General features: G+C 35.8%; 1 protein-coding gene across 1 annotated transcript in view; it reads left to right on the top strand.

Annotated features, from left to right (window-relative positions):
- The first annotated feature begins 1,272 nt into the window (after positions 1–1,272).
- The window catches only part of LOC125674351 (tRNA wybutosine-synthesizing protein 4-like), a 35,880-nt gene continuing 13,749 nt past the window's right edge, over positions 1,273–23,403 (top strand). Inside the window, exons 1-9 of the mRNA XM_056159579.1 lie at positions 1,273–1,382; positions 13,135–13,259; positions 13,530–13,605; positions 15,441–15,524; positions 15,840–15,954; positions 17,969–18,116; positions 18,908–18,974; positions 19,550–19,581; positions 19,682–19,772. Coding sequence (XP_056015554.1) covers positions 1,287–1,382; positions 13,135–13,259; positions 13,530–13,605; positions 15,441–15,524; positions 15,840–15,954; positions 17,969–18,116; positions 18,908–18,974; positions 19,550–19,581; positions 19,682–19,772 — 834 coding nt within the window. The 5' untranslated portion in view covers positions 1,273–1,286. The remainder of the gene's footprint in view (positions 1,383–13,134; positions 13,260–13,529; positions 13,606–15,440; positions 15,525–15,839; positions 15,955–17,968; positions 18,117–18,907; positions 18,975–19,549; positions 19,582–19,681; positions 19,773–23,403) is intronic.

Here is a 23,403-nt window from a genome sequence, read left to right as displayed (position 1 = left end):
CTTTACATACATGTAATATATGTTTTATCTATAGACTTTACATTATAGAAGTATTTTGGACCCGCCCTGGAGTTGTGACAATTTTAGTTCATTCCTTTCTGCTTGATCTGAATATGCATTTAGTTTTTATACAGTATCTGTAGAATTACAGAAAAAGTCTTTCAGATGATAAAGACAAGAATCACTCCATGATAATTTTGGCCTCACTCTGGATCTTAAATCCCTACCCCTGTGATCATGAAATTCACAATTTTGGTACAGGGTTTACTTGCTCATTCTAATATCCACTTAGTGTCAATTTAGTATCAATAGCACAAAAGATGTTTTAAAAAATAAATCTTTGCACACAAAATTATACTATATACCAAGTTTGACCCCGCCCTGGAGTCACCTAGAACCCCTACCCCGGGGATCATGAAATTTACAATGTAGGTAGAGCTCATCCTGCTCTGTACACGACAGTGTATTTAATTTGTTTTATACATGTGCGGTTGTAGAGAAGAAGATTTTTGAGAATCTGTTAATTTTGGCAGTTTTTCCTAAGGACCGGGGAATACAGGATTTCCGAAATTGACAATGGATGCCCCCCCCCCCCCCCCCCCTCTTCCATATATATATATATATATGCTTCATTCCAAATTTGAAAAGAATTGGAATGGTATCCAGTTGTTACAAAGAAGTTAAAAATATGTTATTGTTAACACCTTTTTAAAAATCATTTTGACAATTTTGACCTCACCTTGAAAGAAAGATGTTATTTTAAATGTTTTACAAAGTTATAAACAATATATTCCAAAATCCATCAATTGATGTGTATTGTATTTTATTTATTTACTTTATTTTTATTTTTTGTGTTGATCGACAACAGTCCGGTCAGTTTATAAAATACAAATACCACAAGGTAAGCATATACATATTTACACGCATCATACAAATCAAACAAAAGTCTTTCACTACAGAATTGAAGCACTAGATTCATACCTCAGCACTATAACTGTATAAAGTAAAATAATGAAACATATGATAATAAGCCATAGCAGTTTACAATAAATAATTTAAAAGTTACAAAGTATACACAAAAAAGAAAAAAAGAAAAAAAAAAGGGATTAGAAAGATGAAATAAAATTGGTAACAGTGATTTCATGGCTCTCCAGTCACAGAAAATGATGACACTATTTTATTTTTCTTTGATTTTCCTATTCCCACTTTTATTTGTTTGGGTGAAAGCTAAGCGCACTTCAACTACCTATCGAAAATAACACGTTCGACTTAATAAATATTTCAAAATGGCTGCGTCCATGTCGCAGAAGGATGGTCAACTCTGTATCAACAAAACTACGGAAAAGAAAACTAAAACTGGCAAAAGTCGACGAGAAACAGCGGTAAATCAATAATGACTGACTTCTTTTTCAAACTGCCATGAACGATTGATTTAATGATCCTTCAAAAACTTTAAAATAATATGTGGACGGTGCCACCGTTTTGAGGGCGCAGCTAGATACATTTATATCGTTCTCCAACTTACCGGGTATTGACAATGAAAAGTTGATAAAGCGTTGCAGTAGTTTGAAATGAATCTGTACAACAGCCGGAGGTGGAGGCAAACTAGAGGTGCTTGATTTACTCTGTGCTGAATCTGTGTCCTACAGCTGTTCTATGGGATTAGTTATTATATTGTAATGCTGAAATCATGGCTAGTATACAATTATTTCATGCCTACTCGGGAAACAGTCAAAAGCATTGTCCCAAGGTTGTGATGAAGACCCGGGAAACTGTTGTCAGAGGCTGTAGGCTGAGGACAACATTTTCCCGTGTATTTGACACAACCGAGGGCCAATAGTTTTGACTGTTTTGCTCGTAGGCACGGAATAATTATTTTATTGCCTAATCTGCTAATTGGGCAATAGTTTCTCATGTGACTGGGAAACAGGTCATCACTGGGTAATAATAGGTCACGTGATGAACTGTTTCACCCCTGCTCATTGTAGAAAAAAAATATGCAATATCAATTCATATAGTAGATTAGGTAATAAGAATAATTATTTTTATTCACTGGTCACTTGGGCTATCAGAGATATTAAAGTGGGTGCAGAAAAATCCACTGAAAAGTTACCAGTTCACCGGTAAAAATTTACTTTGATAACCCAAGTTACCAGTGGATAAAGAATACATGAAAATTTCAATTTAAGAAATCAATGTAAATTGGGGGAAGAAAGGCAACTTCAATTAGGAAAAAAAAGTCATTCTGCAGGTCCAGGTACCTTCCGCTCTCAAAAACTACAGAACAATTTTTTCCAATGCGTACATGGTCTCTGATTTGCCGGAGCAACCAATACGGAACTTTCGGGATGTGCCGGAACGACTGATTATATTTGACGTTTACACACCATAGTCACATGATAATAACCAATTGTAGGGCAAAGTTGACATCGATACAAATGGTGTTTAGCTAGGAGACGGTCCGTAGAGAGCTATGCGCAGTCCCACAATGACGATCCGAGTCACTATTGGTTCTTAGTACCTGGGTGTAAATTAGATGGAGGGGAAAAGTGTATTTAGATGCATATCATTGGATGCAAAGTGTGAAGTTTTACTGATATCCTCAAGATATTTCCTAGATTTATTTCCCTTGCCAACTCGCATATTTTAATCAAATGCATTTTCCTATAAAATGGTTGTAGTAATTCCTTTCTTTCAAAGATAGCATTTAAATGCAGGAATTTGTTAGCAATTGAAGAATCCCATGCTTGTTTACTTAGTTGTTATTGTAATCCGTGACATTCCCTACAAATGACGTTCAGTGTGCGATAAAACTTGAGTGGATCCGTATCTCGAAAGTCCCTTATTATGTTGATGTTTGTACACCATGGTCACGTGATAGTAACCATGGTAACAATGGCAGGGCAAAGTTGACATCTATGCTAATGGTGTTTCTCTAGCAGACAGTCCGTAAAGAGCTATACACAGTCCTATGGTGACGACCCAAATCACTATTGGTGCTTTATGGTACCTGGATGTAAATTAGGTGAAAGAAAAAAGGCACATTTAGACACGTATCTTTGGATGCAAGGCATGAAGTTTTACCGATATCCTCAAGATGTTCCCTAAATTTATTTCCTCCGCCAACTTACATAATTTAACCAAATGCATTTTCCTGAAAAGGGTTCTTTGAAAAATGGCATTTAAATGCAGGAATTTGTTAGCAATGTAAGTATTCCTTGCTTGTTTACTTATTTGTTAGTGTAATCTGGAAGTGACATGCCCAACAAATTATTTTCAATGTGCGATAAAAGTCGGAGTGGATCCGTATCTCGAAAGTCCTGTATTGAAGTGGTCTTTTTACCTAAAATCATATTTTGTCATTGCTATTAATGTGCGTTTGTCACTTGAACAAAGATATGAAAATTTAGAAAAAATAATTACAACTTTAAAATTATCAAAGGGGCATTAGCAATGAAAATGATGACAACCATTTTTTTCTCTCAAAATCTCCAAATGGATTAGGAATATATGTATATTAATGGCTAATAAAAACATTTATATTGTACCAAAACAAGAAAACCGCTTTTAGTGTAAAGAAGTATATAAAGAAGAATTATTGTCTTGCAATACAAATTATTTAATCACCAAAATCACATATGCATGTGCCTGCTTTGAGGTTAAGAAGTGTTTGAAATAATGAAATACTGGTGTTTGATTACTGAAATATATAATATGGAGCAATTTTCATTGAATTGAATTTTTGGTTACAAAATAAGTACAGCTAATTACTGCCCCTCGAAGAATGTAGAACTGGGACTATTATTTTCATGTTACATGAGCACAATGGTGTTGTTATATTTTTACATATATATTGTATTCTACACATCAGTTAAGGCCTTATAAAAAAAAGATTGAAAACTGCAACGTTTATAGTTGGACCGGTGAAAGCGATATTCAGTAATAATGAAGCATTTTCCTGATTAGGCCTAATATCTCAAACTACACCCTACTCACAGCGGGTTTAGAAAAAACATCGTAATCTTACTATTCTTATCCATATTAGTCGGCATCTTCATCTTTTTTGTCATTTGTGAAAGTGTAATGCCACTAGATTATGAAAGCGTCCCAAATTAGGGAGCTTATTACAAGAAACTTGCAGCTGAAGAGGCGCGTTCTTGGATATATACACTAACTCGGAGCTGTCCTTGTTGCTTGAATTCACAATTCAAGGAAAATAGCTGCGATTGTTTGTTTTTAAATAAAACACATCGCAGCTAGATGTGATGTCACAATGCACCGTTTACATTGACTGGCGTTATATTCATTGCGTTAATTAGGTAAACATCTTGAAAACTATTCAAATCGTACCCGTCCCTATTCATACATACAAAATCACAATTCACAATTAATTTAATCTGGGTGTATTTTATATTGTATGTTTTGTTGTTTGTATGAACGGAATAGATTAGGCATTACTGCGAAAGTTTAAAATTCCTTAATATGTGAGAATACACAATTTCATAGTGTGGAATAAACTTTGTTAGAGAAAGATTACTGCAACTTGTTTACGAATTGCCGGGAACCGCCTAAATAGCCATCATTGTCTATATGGCGCAATCTGACTGGCTGATAGTTCTCATGAATATTCCAAGCGAAAGGTCATGCGGACGTGACCTTCTATGGGGTTATGTCAGATCCTATTGTAGCGATTGTGAGCATACTCTAGGATCTGAATTTAATTATATTGGGCATTTTTATTGTCAACTTCAAGGATAGATCACAGTATCAAATTCAACTGACAATATGGGGGTTTGTACCAGGGAGCCCAGAATCTCCAGACAGGTGCTCTACCATTATCCCATCAACGCCAATCAAACCAGTCTAACCATTGCTACTGGCTTCATATCAAGCAATTGGCAATATCATCAGAATTAGATGTGTTGGATCTGCTATTGTTAGAGATCGTAATTTTGATTAGAGTTAAACTGATCTATTGATATTTTGATTAACCAAGTGACATCTTGAAACAGATCAAACTGAAGGGGATAAGAGAAACGATTCTCAAAATTCAAAACTATGCCTTCTTCCAAGAGAATTACAATTAAACAATTCATTGCTCTTGTATTCACGAGATCATGGCTGTGAACATTTGAATTTGGTTTAGTGTGACCCTGCTTAACATGAGCATGTTAATTGATAAGCTGTAATTAATTACTGACCACCATGAAATAAATATCTATTATAATACTGTTTACCAAAGTTGTTTATCAATTTTCTTATGCATGAAAATAAAAAGTCAAATTTTTCCTCCCATGAAATTGCTAATTTTTTTCAAGTATCTCTGATTATATAATGCAAATTCATAGACGAAAATGAAAATAAGTATATCTTTTGACAAAATAGACATACGATTTGGAATTTCTATCTTTTTTTCAACCACTGAAATTAATTCAATGATGTATTTTTAATATTTTCAGTACAGGAACATTTTTAGGAAATGTGACTGTTGGAATAATATTTAACTAGATGTCGTCATAAGACAACAATACCCACACACAAGTGTTTGCTTTTAAATATATACTCTATACCATATATATATCATGTATATTCTTGCTGCAAATGTCAAGATGCATGGAGTATTCTGGGGCCCATTTTACAAATCAACTTAAGTTGCAAGTCTTAGATTGTATTACAGTTATTATGCCCCCTTCGAAGAAAAGAGGCATATTGGTTTACACCTGTCGGTCGGTATGTCTGTCAGTCTGTCGGTCGGTCGGTAGACCACATGTTGTCCGCTCAATATCTTAAGAACCATTCACTTGATCATAATGATATTTCATATATGGTTTGGTTATGAGAAGAAGAGGACTCCTATTGTTTTTCAGGTCCAAAGGTCAAGGGTCAATCTACTCTATACATAGGAAAACCTTGTCTGCTCAATATCTTGAGAATCCTTGGCTTCACAGACATCACGCTTCGTACACTGGTACATCCCTAGGAGTATATGATCCCTATTGATTTTGAGGTCACATGGTCAAAGGTCAAGAGTCAAACTGGACATAGGAATATGCTGTCTGCTTAATATTTTGAGAATCCTTTGCATGACGGACATCAAACTTGGTACACTGGTACAGCATAAGGAGTAGATGACCCCTATTGATTTTTAGGTCACTTGGACAATCCACTCCTGACATTGGAAGATATTGTCTGCTCAATATTTTGAATTGGTGATACTACTATCAATCAAATTATTACTTACTTACTTATCCTCTTCATCCCCGGTGGGACATAAGGCACCAACAAGCTTCATCCATTTGTCCCTGTCCTTTGCCAAGTGCTGAGCCTGCCCCCAGGTGTAACCTTCCTCTTGAAGTTCCGCTTGGATGGTTCTCCTCCAGGTGGTTTGAGGTCTTCCTGGCTTTCGTATCCCTGGTGGTGTCCAGTGCAAGGCACTTTTTGGAATCTTCTCACTGGGCATTCTCAGAACATGACCTAGCCATCTAAAGCGCCACTGTTTTATCTGTGTTGAGATACTACTACATTTGCTAATATTGAACAAGTTCTTGTTTGTTATTTTGTTAGGCCAGTATATTTGATGAAAGTTTTAAGGTCATATCTGAAAGACCTGTGATTCTCACTAAATGCCGAGCGTTTGGCGAAGGAGCAATCACTACCAATGTTAACATCTTAGGTTTGATGCGCCCATGGCATAAACGGGATTCAAACACACAACCTCCCCGTTATGAAATGAAGAGTCAATGTACCACGACAGGTGATGATCAAGTTCGATATAACCATATATAGTGTGTCAATTCAAATGGGACCTGATATATAAGCAATGTGCAGAAAAAAATAAAATAATTATAAAAATGCACACCATGCTGATGTTAATCTTCATTATTTCAATTCTGTTATAGTGTAAGAATCGTATATTGCACTGGGTAATTTGTAAGCATTCTTACGTACCCTGTAGTGTAGTGTGTGAAGTTTTCTCACGTAACCTGTAGTGTAATGTGTGACGTTTTCTCACGTACCCTGTAGTGTATATTGTGTGGAGTTTTCTCACGTACCCTGTAGTGTAGTGTGTGACGTTTTCTCACGTACCCTGTAGTGTATATTGTGTGGAGTTTTCTCACGTACCCTGTAGTGTATATTGTGTGGAGTTTTCTCACGTACCCTGTAGTGTATATTGTGTGGAGTTTTCTCACGTACTCTTTAGTGTAGTGTGTGAAGTTTTCTCACGTACCTGTAGTGTATAGTGTGTGAAGTTTTCTCACGTACCCTGTAGTGTAGTGTGTGAAGTTTTCAGCTTTGCTAAGGAGACCCTATATCCTTCAACTTTTATATTACGACATTATATACATGTATACGTCTAAATTCAACTGTAGATATTGCTATTTAATTAGTGAGTGTTATAACGAATGGACTTCTGATTTCATTATTTTCATATACAAATAAAATTTTTTTTGACTACAAATAGATTTGAACTTCAAATGACATACTTTCAATCACTGATTAATTTGAGAAGAATTTGTGATCATAAAATCAGGTATGTGACACTAATTAACATCCTCTGTAAATTAAGTAACGTACAGCATTAAAAATCGGGCAGTTTTAGTTTACCTGTACCACAAAGGCAGTGAGACAGAATGCAAAAAAGCTTTATTTCTAATTTAGTTTAATCAATTAGGTAGACAAACGTGTGGTAAAATCACAACAGTCAGGAGAGGAATTCTGATGTCAGTCAATAGAATATTTCCATAACAATAGTTAACAAGAATTCTGATGCCAGTCAATAGAATATTCCATAACAATAGTTAACAAGAATTCTGATGCCAGTCAATAGAATATTCCATAACAATAGTTAACAAGAATTCTGATGCCAGTCAATAGAATATTTCCATAACAATAGTTAACAAGAATTGTGATGCCAGTCAATAGAATATTTCCATAACAATAGTTAACAAGAATTCTGATGCCAGTCAATAGAATATTTCAATAACAATAGTTAACAAGAATTCTGATGCCAGTCAATAGAATATTTCTATAACAATAGTTAACAAGAATTCTGATGCCAGTCAATAGAATATTTCTATAACAATAGTTAACAAGAATTCTGATGCCAGTCAATAGAATATTCCATAACAATAGTTAACAAGAATTCTGATGCCAGTCAATAGAATATTCCATAACAATAGTTAACAAGAATTCTGATGCCAGTCAATAGAATATTTCCATAACAATAGTTAACAAGAATTCTGATGTCAGTCAATAGAATATTTCCATAACAATAGTTAACAAGAATTCTGATGTCAGTCAATAGAATATTTCCATAACAATAGTTAACAAGAATTGTGATGCCAGTCAATAGAATATTTCCATAACAATAGTTAACAAGAATTGTGATGCCAGTCAATAGAATATTTCCATAACAATAGTTAACAAGAATTCTGATGCCAGTCAATAGAATATTTCATTAACAATAGTTAACAAGAATTCTGATGTCAGTCAATAGAATATTCCATAACAATAGTTAACAAGAATTCTGATGTCAGTCAATAGAATATTTCATTAACAATAGTTAACAAGAATTCTGATGCCAGTCAATATAATATTTCATTAACAATAGTTAACAAGAATTCTGATGTCAGTCAATAGAATATTTCATTAACAATAGTTAACAAGAATTCTGATGCCAGTCAATAGAATATTTCATTAACAATAGTTAACAAGAATTCTGATGTCAGTCAATAGAATATTTCATAACAATAGTTAAGAATTCTGATGTCAGTCAATAGAATATTTCCATAACAATAGTTAACAAGAATTCTGATGCCAGTCAATAGAATATTTCAATAACAATAGTTAACAAGAATTCTGATGCCAGTCAATAGAATATTTCCATAACAATAGTTAACAAGAATTGTGATGCCAGTCAATAGAATATTTCCATAACAATAGTTAACAAGAATTCTGATGCCAGTCAATAGAATATTTCCATAACAATAGTTAACAAGAATTCTGATGCCAGTCAATAGAATATTTCCATAACAATAGTTAAGAAGAATTCTGATGCCAGTCAATAGAATATTTCCATAACAATAGTTAACAAGAATTCTGATGTCAGTCAATAGAATATTTCAATAACAATAGTTAACAAGAATTCTGATGTCAGTCAATAGAATATTTCAATAACAATAGTTAACAAGAATTCTGATGCCAGTCAATAGAATATTTCATAACAATAGTTAACAAGAATTCTGATGCCAGTCAATAGAATATTTCCATAACAATAGTTAACAAGAATTCTGATGCCAGTCAATAGAATATTTCCATAACAATAGTTAAGAAGAATTCTGATGCCAGTCAATAGAATATTTCAATAACAATAGTTAACAAGAATTCTGATGCCAGTCAATAGAATATTTCCATAACAATAGTTAACAAGAATTGTGATGCCAGTCAATAGAATATTTCATTAACAATAGTTAACAAGAATTCTGATGCCAGTCAATAGAATATTTCCATAACATTAGTTAACAAGAATTCTGATGCCAGTCAATAGAATATTTCCATAACAATAGTTAACAAGAATTCTGATGCCAGTCAATAGAATATTTCCATAACAATAGTTAACAAGAATTGTGATGCCAGTCAATAGAATATTTCCATAACAATAGTTCACAAGAATTCTGATGCCAGTCAATAGAATATTTCCATAACAATAGTTAACAAGAATTCTGATGCCAGTCAATAGAATATTTCCATAACAATAGTTAACAAGAATTCTGATGCCAGTCAATAGAATATTTCCATAACAATAGTTAACAAGAATTCTGATGCCAGTCAATAGAATATTTCCATAACAATAGTTAACAAGAATTGTGATGCCAGTCAATAGAATATTTCCATAACAATAGTTAACAAGAATTGTGATGCCAGTCAATAGAATATTTCCATAACAATAGTTAACAAGAATTCTGATGCCAGTCAATAGAATATTTCATTAACAATAGTTAACAAGAATTCTGATGCCAGTCAATAGAATATTTCATTAACAATAGTTAACAAGAATTCTGATGCCAGTCAATAGAATATTTCCATAACAATAGTTAACAAGAATTCTGATGCCAGTCAATAGAATATTTCCATAACAATAGTTAACAAGAATTCTGATGCCAGTCAATAGAATATTTCAATAACAATAGTTAACAAGAATTCTGATGCCAGTCAATAGAATATTTCATTAACAATAGTTAACAAGAATTCTGATGCCAGTCAATAGAATATTTCATTAACAATAGTTAACAAGAATTCTGATGCCAGTCAATAGAATATTTCATTAACAATAGTTAACAAGAATTCTGATGCCAGTCAATAGAATATTTCAATAACAATAGTTAACAGGAATTCTGATGCCAGTCAATAGAATATTTCAATAACAATAGTTAACAGGAATTCTGATGCCAGTCAATAGAATATTTCAATAACAATAGTTAACAAGAATTCTGATGCCAGTCAATAGAATATTTCAATAACAATAGTTAAGAAGAATTCTGATGCCAGTCAATAGAATATTTCCATAACAATAGTTAACAAGAATTCTGATGCCAGTCAATAGAATATTTCCATAACAATAGTTAACAAGAATTGTGATGCCAGTCAATAGAATATTTCCATAACAATAGTTAACAAGAATTGTGATGCCAGTCAATAGAATATTTCCATAACAATAGTTAACAAGAATTGTGATGCCAGTCAATAGAATATTTCCATAACAATAGTTAACAAGAATTGTGATGCCAGTCAATAGAATATTTCCATAACAATAGTTAACAAGAATTCTGATGCCAGTCAATAGAATATTTCAATAACAATAGTTAACAAGAATTCTGATGCCAGTCAATAGAATATTTCAATAACAATAGTTAACAAGAATTCTGATGCCAGTCAATAGAATATTTCAATAACAATAGTTAACAAGGCATATTTTAAGTGCATATAATTCTTTGACACTATGTGATACATGCACACACACATACATATATAATTATTATATGATCAGTGTATGTATATTGCTTTTTTGTCTATTTTTTTCGTATACTTGTGTTACCATTAGATTAGAGCTTGCTTTTGTGCTCCGTGTGATTCGGTGTAAAATTGAGTTACATCCAGTGACGTAATAAATTGTAGCGATTTTATATTGTAACGAGGCTGCTGTATCACGATCCCCTGGGTGTAGTGATTTTATATTGTAACAAGGCTGCCGTATCACGATCCTCTCGGTGTAGTGATTTTATATTGTAATGAGGCTGCCGTATTACAATCCCCTGGGTGTAGTAATTTTATATTGTAACGAGGCTGCCGTATCACAATCCCCTGGGTGTAGTAATTTTATATTGTAACGAGGCTGCCGTATCACAATCCCCTGGGTGTAGTAATTTTATATTGTAATGAGGCTGCCGTATCACGATCCCCTGGGTGTAGTAATTTTATATTGTAACGAGGCTGCCGTATCACGATCCCCTGGGTGTAGTGATTTTATATTGTAACGAGGCTGCTGTATCACGATCCTCTCGGTGTAGTGATTTTATATTGTAATGAGGCTGCCGTGTCACGATCCCCTGGGTGCTGCAACAGAGCTATGCTAATTTGAGAATGTTCTAGCATCATGTAATACCAGCTACAGTTCACTGCAGTTCTGTGTACTATAGTGAAGCTACAGTTCGCTGCAGTTCTGTTTATGATTGTGAAGCTACAGTTAGCAACAGTTCTCTTTATGATTGTGAAGCTACAGTTCGTTACAGTTCTGTATATGACCATGAAGCTACAGTTAGCAACAGTTTTGTATACGCTTGTGAAGCTACAGTTAGCAACAGTTCTGTATACGTTTGTGAAGCTACAGTTAGCAACAGTTCTGTATACGCTTGTGAAGCTACAGTTCATTGCAGTTCGGTTTATGATCGTGAAGCTACAGTTTGCTGCAGTTCTGTATATGATCATGAAGCTTAACATTTAGCTGCAGTTCTGTACAGTTCTGATTAATAATGAATTCACACTTACAGTGAACACACTTATAATGAATTCATGCTTACAGTGAACACACTTATAATGAATTCACACTTACAGTAAAACACGGTTACATTGAACACACTTATAATGAATTCACACTTACAGTAAAACACAGTTACTGTCAATACACTTATAATGAATTCACACTTACAGTAAAACACAGTTACTGTCAATACACTTATAATGAATTCACACTTACAGTAAAACACAGTTACAGTGAACACACTTATAATGAATTCATGCTTACATTGAAGTGATTTTCATTTGCGATAGTTTTTAAACATTATAAACTTATTGAACATTTAAAGAATTGCACTTTATTATCATACTTTACTGACAATGTATATATTAATTTAGTTATTATTGAAGGAAAGAGAATGTGGAATTTGTCAAAACTTCTAAATCAGAAAAAGTCAAAACATCATTATGTGCAATTGATTGAATATGACATATAAACAGAGTATTTCCTGCAGACACTAGAACCATCAAGGCTGTTGTTAGGTCCTTGACAACTCTGTCCCGGAGTTCCGACAGTTTACATCATCTTCGTGCAAGGTGAAGATAACGAACAGTGATCAATCTCATAACTCCTCTAAGCAATACAAAATAGATCGTTGGGCAAACACGGACCCCTGGACACACCAGGGGTGGGATTAGAAGTATTATCTGTATCAAGTGACATTTATTTATCATTTTGCACCTGTAGATTGAGTTTGACACCACTGACCTCAACTCAAACAGTATAGCTGCCATAATGTAGTCCTCTCTGACTTTTTTTTGTCCCGAAAACGTCGGAATTAAAACAAAATCGGAGAGGACTACATTATTGCAGCTACCCAAGCAGCTTTTTTTCCTGTAAACAATAAACATTGTTATGTAATTTATTAGTGTATCTGGTCTGTAAATATGTGTGTAGGACGTGGATTTTGATTGTAGACAATAAACATTGTTATGTAATTTGTTAGTGTATCTGGTCTGTAAACATGTGTGTAGGACGTGGATTGTGACTAAGCACCATTTGAGTTGTTCTAATGCGTCTAGATTAAGTTTCATTAACAAGTCTGGTTTTTTTTTACCTAGGTACAAGGAACCAATGACAGCTCCATCGTCAGTAAGTGTTCCATGGCCAGCGTTGGCTACTTCAGCGACCCGTATCTCCACTGTTTCGTTTCCAAGACGACCAGGAGGTCTCCACTAATCCACAGGTGATAGACAATTTTTATACCTTCAAGACTGAAAACCAGGCGTGTGTTGTTTTGTGTTTATCTGTTTGTTTTCCTGTCTTCAATTTGAACCGTGTCCATACATTTAAACTATAAAACAGTTTTATTACCTTGTACATATATTTGAAAAATATAACATTAGTGATTTAAATGTCAAGGTAAAAGTTATGAATAGATGAAGCTTAAGGTATACAGAAGGTATAAATCAATATGTGTGACGAAAAGTACAGTGAATTAAACCTTGACTTACAGAGGGTACTATGTCCGTGCTAAAGCTGTGGATTTCTTCTTAAAGAAGTTTCTGGAGACATACCCACAGAATAATCAGGTGATTATGTACAGCTTACAATCACTAAATCTCACTCTGTATCTCTACACAGCTTACAATCACTAAATCTCACTCTGTATCTCTACACAGCTTACAATCACTAAATCTCACTCTGTACATACAGCTTACAATCACTAAATCTTAATCTGTATCTCTACACAGCCTACAATCACTAAATCTCACTCTGTAAACACAGCTTACAATCACTAAATCTCACTCTGTATCTCTACACAGCTTACAATCACTAAATTATTCTGTATCTCTACACAGCTTACAATCACTAAATCTCACTCTGTATCTCTACACAGCTTACAATCACTAAATCTCACTCTGTATCTCTACACAGCTTACAATCACTAAATCTCACTCTGTATCTCTACATAGCTTACAATCACTAAATCACTCTGTATCTCTACACAGCTTACAATCACTAAATCTCACTCTGTATCTCTACACCGCTTACAATTACTAAATCTCACTCTGTATCTCTACACAGCTTACAATCACTAAATCTCACTCTGTATCTCTACACCGCTTACAATTACTAAATCTCACTCTGTATCTCTACACCGCTTACAATCACTAAATCTCACTCTGTATCTCTACACAGCTTACAATTACTAAATCTCACTCTGTATCTCTACACAGCTTACAATCACTAAATCTCACTCTGTATCTCTACACAGCTTACAATCACTAAATCTCACTCTGTATTTATATACACCTTACAATCACTAAATCTCACTCTGTATCTCTACACAGCTTACAATCACTAAATCTCACTCTGTATCTCTACACAGCTTACAATCACTAAATCTTACTCTGTATTTATATACACCTTACAATCACTAAATCTCACTCTATATCTCTACACAGCTTACAATCACTAAATCTCACTCTGTATCTCTACACCGCTTACAATCACTAAATCTCACTCTGTATCTCTACACAGCTTACAATCACTAAATCTCACTCTGTATCTCTACACCGCTTACAATCACTAAATCTCACTCTGTATCTCTACACCGCTTACAATCACTAAATCTCACTCTGTATCTCTACACCGCTTACAATCACTAAATCTCACTCTGTATCTCTACACAGCTTACAATCACTAAATCTCACTCTGTATCTCTACACCGCTTACAATCACTAAATCTCACTCTGTATCTCTACACCGCTTACAATCACTAAATCTCACTCTGTATCTCTACACAGCTTACAATCACTAAATCTCACTCTGTATCTCTACACAGCTTACAATCACTAAATCTCACTCTGTATCTCTACACAGCTTACAATCACTAAATCTCACTCTGTACACTCAGTTTATGTCCTTCCTTGTGGAACTGTTTTTGATCATACATAAGAATGTTTATTTCTGTTTATAAGATCAAAAGCTCAACATGCTCAATGTCTTACAAAAAACTAAATTCACATACATTGTACTTTTCACCAAGATCTCCCAACCCCCTTTAAAACTAAATGGATGATTGTTGAAACTAATCTATTAACAAGTAAAATCATGTGATTAGAAATAATACTCTGTTAACCTTTTCTACTGTTTATTCAAATTAAATACTGTTTATTCAAATTAAAATTATTACTATGTGGTTTTTAACAGTCACTTGTCGTTTGTTTTCTCCACTAAAGTGTAAAAGATGTCGGATTACAGAACTTAAGGGAGATTTTATCCACCCTCCCCCTAATTATTTGAATTTAGATTTTTATCCGACATCGATCTTTTGATCTTGCCTCTAAGTGAACTAGAGTGTTTAACTAATTGATTGTCGTGATAAATCTGTATTGAATATCTCATGTTTTCTGTATTACAGATCGTGTCTCTGGGTGCTGGATTTGATTCCACCTATTTTCGTCTGAGATCCGAGGGAGTGTTGACAAATACTTCGTTTTGTGAGGTGAATGGTCAGAATAATCATGGATATGTTTTTACGGACTGCATGTGTTAAAATTTACAAGTATTTCAGATTCAATTTCAATGTATACATCCTTTTGATATATGAAATACCCCCACCCCACCCCAATGAAAAAATGAAAAGACAATTGTGTATGTACTGTATTTCCTGCATACAGATGTGATCTAAAATCTACTTAATAATTTATGGATTTTGGTAATTGACCATTCATTGTTAATTTATTTCATCACTATAACAGGGATGGAAAGTCAGCTTCGCTCTCTACAATCAATATGGGCAATTCATTCTTTATCACAGGTTGATTTTCCAGAGGTAGTGCAACGTAAAAATGCTGTGATACAGAGCAATGAAGACTTAAAGAATTTAATTCCTGGCCTGAAGACCCAGGGTGCCAAGAAAAACCCTCTGATTGGTCAGTGAACTCAAGCTTACATCACCTACATGTACTAACAAAACCACCGATTGGTCAGTGAATCCAAGCTCAATTCACCTACTAAACACCCTCTGATTGGTTAGTTAACTCAAGCTTACTTCGCCTACTAAAAACCTTCTGATTGGTCAGTGAATTCAAGCTTACTTCACCTACTAAAAACCTTCTGATTGGTCAGTGAATTCAATCTTACTTCACCTACAGTAGAACCCCATTATTACGTTCCCCCTTTATTACGTTAGTCCGCATATTACGTTGGAATTTCAAAGCACAAAACCATTTCTTAACAAACCTATATAAAATAGACCTCGTCATTACGTTGTCCTAAAATGCCGGGACTCGGTATTATGTTGTAAAAATTCCGACAAAAACGTAATAAACCCCTAATTATTCAATAGTGATTCTCAAAATAATAAGCCATTCACACCTTGACTGCCTGAGGCAGTCACCACGTAAATTTCCTGGTCTGTTTGGGGATTAGAGACGCTTGACTGATCACGCTTCGATAGATCTAGCGACATCAATACAGGTGAATACCCCGTATAGAAGCCAGTGATAAACAATTAAATAATGTTTATTTAGAAATTGTACTCTATGAAATTTACTTCATTTTTCATATTTTGATAATCAAAGAAATAATTTCTCAACCACCTGCGTGTTCAGCATAGTGTGATTACCTTCGCTATTAAAACTCTATTTACGGACAGCTTTGGTACCAAACAAGAAAGACAAGATTTATCGTAGCAATGTTACAACCGCTTGGGTAACTGCTTGGACATAGGTGACTAAAGGTGTGCAATTAAAAAAATTGTTCGTTGTTTGGACATGCAGCTTGGGTGTTCGTAAACCTCGTCCATACATACACCAATCTATCGGCCGATTCGTGCACGGCATTTACCTCAGTGAATATTTTAAAATCCCTTGATGCGCACGTGATTTTAGTGCCATCGTTTAGCGTTATAAATGAAATCTTCGTGCTTCATTATATTTTTTTTATGTGGATTGCGCTTAAATTGTTCTCCGTGCATGTTTATCATTGGTGAGAAGTGTGTAAGTGTTGGATATCGTGTGCGTTTTGTGTCTATAGTTTTGTTGTTTTTTGGGTGGGATTTTTTTATTGTGTTGTGCATTGTGTAATTAGAGAACTTAATAAAAACGATGTTTTGTTATTTTTTTAATACGAATGTTGAATACGAACTGGAACGAGTTATTGAGAGAAATTTACATGAACGCATTGTTTTAAAGTTGAACAAAATGGCGGTCCAAACGAATGCAGAAAAGCAACGTTCATCAAAACATCCTTATGTATCCTACACCGAAATAAAGAAAAGAGATAAGAACATGAAGAATTACAGACATTAAAGATAAGATGTAAATAAAACAATCATAGTCTTTTAAACAAAGAAACAGTAAAGATATATTCACAGATCCCTTCACGGAGTACCAATGGACGATATACAATTTCCAAATGATAATTTTAACGGATTTCACTGGGAACGTTTATTACGTCCCGGTATTACATGTACGTTATTTTATCGTGACAAAATGGAAAATGTAATAACGGGGTTCCCCTGTACTAACAAACCCTCGGAGTGGTCAGTGAATTCAAGCTTACTTCATCTACTAACAAACCCTCTGATTGGTCAGTGGATTCAAGCTTACTTCACCCACTGAAAAACCTTCTGATTGGTCAGTGGATTCAAACTTACATCACCTACTAAAAAACCTTCTGATTGGTCAGTGGATTCAAGCTTACTTCACCTACTAAAAAACCTTCTGATTGGTCAGTGGATTCAAGCTTACTTCCCCTACTAACAAACCTTCTGATTGGTCAGTGGATTCAAGCTTACTTCACCTACTAACAAACCCTCTGATTGGTCAGTGGATTCAAGTTTACTTCACCCACTAGCCTACATCAGCTATACAGCTAACATTGTTAAAATACTCTTGTAATAAACTTAACCACAACTAACCAGTCATTTTGTTTAAATTTCAGAAATTAACACAAGGAACTACAAACTTTTGGGAGTGGACCTTACTCAGCTGAACACATTGGAGGCCTGCTTCAATCTTTGTGGGGTAGACTGGGACACACCCACCTTGTTACTGTCAGAGTGTGTGATGACGTACATGACCCGAAGATGGTGAGACTGATGTTATGAATGACAAAGGGGGGGTGGGGGTTCTCAACAAGGATACTGGTAAAGATTTAAATATCAACATTTCGATTAACCTGCATAAGAAAAATGACTACCCTGAATTCATCAATCTTAGGAAAACGTACAGGTAATGCAGGTAACACAGAAAACATCCCGTGTATTTAGGACGGTATACACACGCTAGCAGGGTGTCCTCGGGGCTTCACACCTGCCTAAAATTAGCTCCAACCAGCACTTACCTGATGAAAACCGACAGGTTCAAAACCTCGGCCTTTAACATAGTTGCAGTGTTTTACAAATCTAAAATGTCTTGATTTTCAAATAAAAAGTGGAACAAAATAATATCAAGAGAAATTGAATTTTTAAAGCAAATATTTGGTATATAATGGACACGTGATGTACTATAGTAGAAACATAGTTTCTGTGAGTGCTGATATTAGTAGTTTCTTTCTATAGCTTGATGTACTGATGCCCTCTATAGTGTGATAAAGTGTGGGTACTAAATGCTATACTTTTTACAGTTGATCCATTAACTGGGCCATATCTTCATTACATTCGTTTACAATGGAAAAAAAAAATATTTTGTTTGATTTGTCTGACTTGCTCATTTTCTAAGATTCTGAATTAAATGATTTGGTAATTCTGATTTAACCACTATGTAGACATTTTGTCTGACTTACTCATTTTCTAAGAAGTAAATGATTTGGTAGTTCTGATTTAACCGCTATGGAGACATTTTGTCTGTCTGACAGATTCAAACCTAGACTTATTTACAGTTCCTCAGCAGTTGTGAAATGGGCAGGAGAAGCATTCTCTGAGGCAGTTTTTATCCTGTATGAACAGGTAAGAATGTCTGCTGAGGCAGTTTTTATCCTATATGAACAGGTAAGAATGTCTGCTGAGGCAGTTTTTATCCTATATGAACAGGTAAGAATGTCTGCTGAGGCAGTTTTTATCCTGTATGAACAGGTAAGGATGTCTGCTGAGGCAGTTTTTATTCTGTATGAACAGGTAAGGATGTCTGCATTACAACAGAGAGAAACAGGTTTCTATGTGAATTCAATAACTACATGTAAATTTGTACCAGGTCCTATAACAATGACTGCATATAAATTTTGTACTAATATAATCGATGTGTTACAATGACTGCATGTAAATTTTGTACCTATTACAATGACTGAATGTAAATTTTGTACCTATAATCGATGTGTTGCTATGGAGATTCCATGACGTACATGCAGTTGAAAGACAGATTCCAAAATAGTGAATTCAAAATTGAATTTCTATTCTTCTAGTTAGTGTAAAGCAAATTTTCAAAACTATTAAACACATGTTAATAAATGAAAGAATTTGGGAGTTACTAATTATACTTATATATGTTTTATTTTCTCTCTAATTTTCTTCTACTTATTTGTCAGATAAATCCTAACGATGCATTTGGAAAGTTCATGTAAGTCTAAACATTTAGCCTGTATGTTCCAATGTTGTGTGATTTAGGAAATGGAGGTTTGTAATGTTGGAAATATCCATGTACATCATTGAATTTGCAGGCAGAACCATTTCCAGTTGATTGGCTCTCCACTGAAGTGCATCAATTCCTTCCCAACACTACACACACAACGGGACAGGTTCCTCAATCTGGTAAGGAATGGTTATAGTGTAAAAACTAAATATTCGGTAAAACAGTCGAATGGATAAAGCAGTGGTAGTAAAATTAGAGAAGAGTGGTAGATGAGTGGTAAAGGGGTGATAGTTTGACTGGTGTAGGAGTTGTAGTCGAGCTGGTATAGGAGTGGTAGTCGAGCTGGTGTAGGAGGGTAGTCGAGCTGGTATAGGAGTGGTAGATAAGCTGGTATAGGAGTGGTAAATAAGCTGGTTTAGGAGTGGTAGTCGAACTGGTTTAGGAGTGGTAGTTATACCCCCCGCAACAAGTTGTGGGGGGGGGGGGGGTATACTGGAATCAGGTTGTCCGTCTGTCCGTCCGTCTGTAGACACAATGGTTTCCGGACTCTAAAGCATTATCCTTTCCACCTACCGTCACCATATCATACATATGGACTACCCATGGGATGAAGATGTTCCCTATCGATTTTGGGGTCAAAAGGTCAAAGGTCAAGCGCACTGGATATCGAAGTAGCAATATGGTTTCCAGGCTCTAAAGTGTTATCCTTTCCACCTACAGTCACCATATCATACATATGGACTACCCATGGGATGAAGATGTTCCCTATTGATTTTGGGGTCAAAAGGTCAAAGGTCAAGCGCACTGGACATCGAAGTAGCAATATGGTTTCCGGGCTCTAAAGCGTTATCCTTTCCACCTACAGTCACCATATCATACATATGGACTACCCATGGGATGAAGATGTTCCCTATTGATTTTGGGGTCAAAAGGTCAAAGGTCACGCGCACTGGACATTGAAGTAGCAATATGGATTCCGGGCTCTAAAGCTTTATCCTTTCCACCTACAGTCACCATATCATACATATGAACTACCCATGGGATGAAGATGTTCCCTATCGATTTTGGGGTCAAAAGGTCAAAGGTCACGCGCACTGGATATGGAAGTAGCAATGTGGTTTCCGGGCTCTAAAGCGTTATCCTTTCCACCTACAGTCACCATATCTTACATATGGACTACCCATGGGATGAAGATGTTCCCTATCGATTTTGGGATCAAAAGGTCAAAGGTCAAGCGCACTGGACATCGAAGTAGCAATATGGTTCGGTTTGTCATACCATTTGTTTTTTACACTCAGAAAAGAGGTAGTTTATATCTATTACCAACACCCTTTGGGAGATTGGGGTAAGCGGGGGGTATTCTTAGTGAGCATTGCTCACAGTACCTCTTGTTGAGCCAGTGTAGGAGTGGTAGATAAGCTGGTATAGGAGTGGTAGATAAGCTGGTATAGGAGTGGTAGATAAGCTGGTATAGGAGTGGTAGTCGAGCTGGTGTAGGAGTGGTAGTCGAGCTGGTGTAGGAGGGTAGTCGAGTTGGTATAGGAGTGGTAGATAAGCTGGTATAGGAGTGGTAAATAAGCTGGTATAGGAGTGGTAATCAAGCTGGTTTAGGAGTGGTAGTTGAGCCAGTGTAGGAGTGGTAGATAAGCTGGTATAGGAGTGGTAGATAAGCTGGTATAGGAGTGGTAGATAAGCTGGTATAGGAGTGGTAGTCGAGCTGGTGTAGGAGGGTAGTCAAGTTGGTATAGGAGTGGTAGATAAGCTGGTATAGGAGTGGTAGATAAGCTGGTATAGGAGTGGTAGTCGAGCTGGTATAGGAGTGGTAGTCGAGCTGGTGTAGGAGTGGTAGTCGAGCTGGTAGAGGAGTGGTGGCGGGATGGTTGTTTTGGTGGTAGAATGGTTGTTTTGGTGGTAGGATGGTTGTGGTAGAATGGGTATCTGTTGTATAGTTGATAATTAGATGTAACTGAACCGAAAATGAAATGGTGGGCATAGAATATATTAATCTTACTAACCTGCCCAGATCTAATTTGATTGTAGAAGTTTTGAAGTATGGAACTATTGTATGGTGGATGTTTGTGATGAATTTTTCTGGCCTCAAGAAATTTGCACATCAATCAGTACCCACACATTCAGGGTTGGAGTCGCAGTGACAATCGGTAATATGATTGCTTTTATTCAGGGTTGGAGTCGCAGTGACAATCGGTAATATGATTGCTTTTATTCAGGGTTGGAGTCGCAGTGACAATCGGTAATATGATTGCTTTTATTCAGGGTTGGAGTCGCAGTGACAATTGGTAATATGATTGCTTTAATTCAGGGTTGGAGTCGCAGTGACAATCGGTAATATGATTGCTTTTATTCAGGGTTGGAGTCGCAGTGACAATCGGTAATATGATTGCTTTAATTCAGGGTTGGAGTCGCAGTGACAATCGGTAATATGATTGCTTTAATTCAGGGTTGGAGTCGCAGTGACAATCGGTAATATGATTGCTTTTATTCAGGGTTGGAGTCGCAGTGACAATCGGTAATATGATTGCTTTAATTCAGGGTTGGAGTCGCAGTGACAATCGGTAATATGATTGCTTTAATTCAGGGTTGGAGTCGCAGTGACAATCGGTAGTATGATTGCTTTAATTCAGGGTTGGAGTCGCAGTGACAATCGGTAGTATGATTGCTTTAATTCAGGGTTGGAGTCGCAGTGACAATCGGTAATATGATTGCTTTAATTCAGGGTTGGAGTCGCAGTGACAATCGGTAATATGATTGCTTTAATTCAGGGTTGGAGTCGCAGTGACAATCGGTAGTATGATTGCTTTAATTCAGGGTTGGAGTCGCAGTGACAATCGGTAGTATGATTGCTTTAATTCAGGGTTGGAGTCGCAGTGACAATCGGTAATATGATTGCTTTAATTCAGGGTTGGAGTCGCAGTGACAATCGGTAATATGATTGCTTTAATTCAGGGTTGGAGTCGCAGTGACAATCGGTAATATGATTGCTTTAATTCAGGGTTGGAGTCGCAGTGACAATCGGTAGTATGATTGCTTTAATTCAGGGTTGGAGTCGCAGTGACAATCGGTAGTATGATTGCTTTAATTCAGGGTTGGAGTCGCAGTGACAATCGGTAATATGATTGCTTTAATTCAGGGTTGGAGTCGCAGTGACAATCGGTAATATGATTGCTTTTATTTAGGGTTGAAGTCGCAGTGACAATCGGTAGTATGATTGCTTTTATTCAGGGTTGGAGTCGCAGTGACAATCGGTAATATGATTGCTTTAATTCAGGGTTGGAGTCGCAGTGACAATCGGTAGTATGATTGCTTTTATTCAGGGTTGGAGTCGCAGTGACAATCGGTAATATGATTGCTTTTATTCAGGGTTGGAGTCGCAGTGACAATCGGTAATATTTTTGCTTTAATTCAGGGTTGGAGTCGCAGTGACAATCGGTAATATGATTGCTTTAATTCAGGGTTGGAGTCGCAGTGACAATCGGTAATATTTTTGCTTTTATTCAGGGTTGGAGTCGCAGTGACAATTGGTAATATGATTGCTTTAATTCAGGGTTGGAGTTGCAGTGACAATCGGTAATATGATTTTAATTCAGGGTTGGAGTCGCAGTGACAATCGGTAATATGATTGCTTTTATTTAGGGTTGAAGTCGCAGTGACAATCGGTAGTATGATTGCTTTTATTCAGGGTTGGAGTCGCAGTGACAATCGGTAGTATGATTGCTTTTATTCAGGGTTGGAGTCGCAGTGACAATCGGTAGTATTATTGCTTTAATTCAGGGTTGGAGTCGCAGTGACAAT

The sequence above is a fragment of the Ostrea edulis genome, chromosome 3 (genome assembly GCF_947568905.1).
Source record: "Ostrea edulis chromosome 3, xbOstEdul1.1, whole genome shotgun sequence".
NCBI lineage: Eukaryota > Metazoa > Mollusca > Bivalvia > Ostreida > Ostreidae > Ostrea > Ostrea edulis.
The sequence above is the reverse complement of the archived record's forward strand: the minus strand, read 5'-3'. Positions and strand labels throughout refer to the sequence as shown.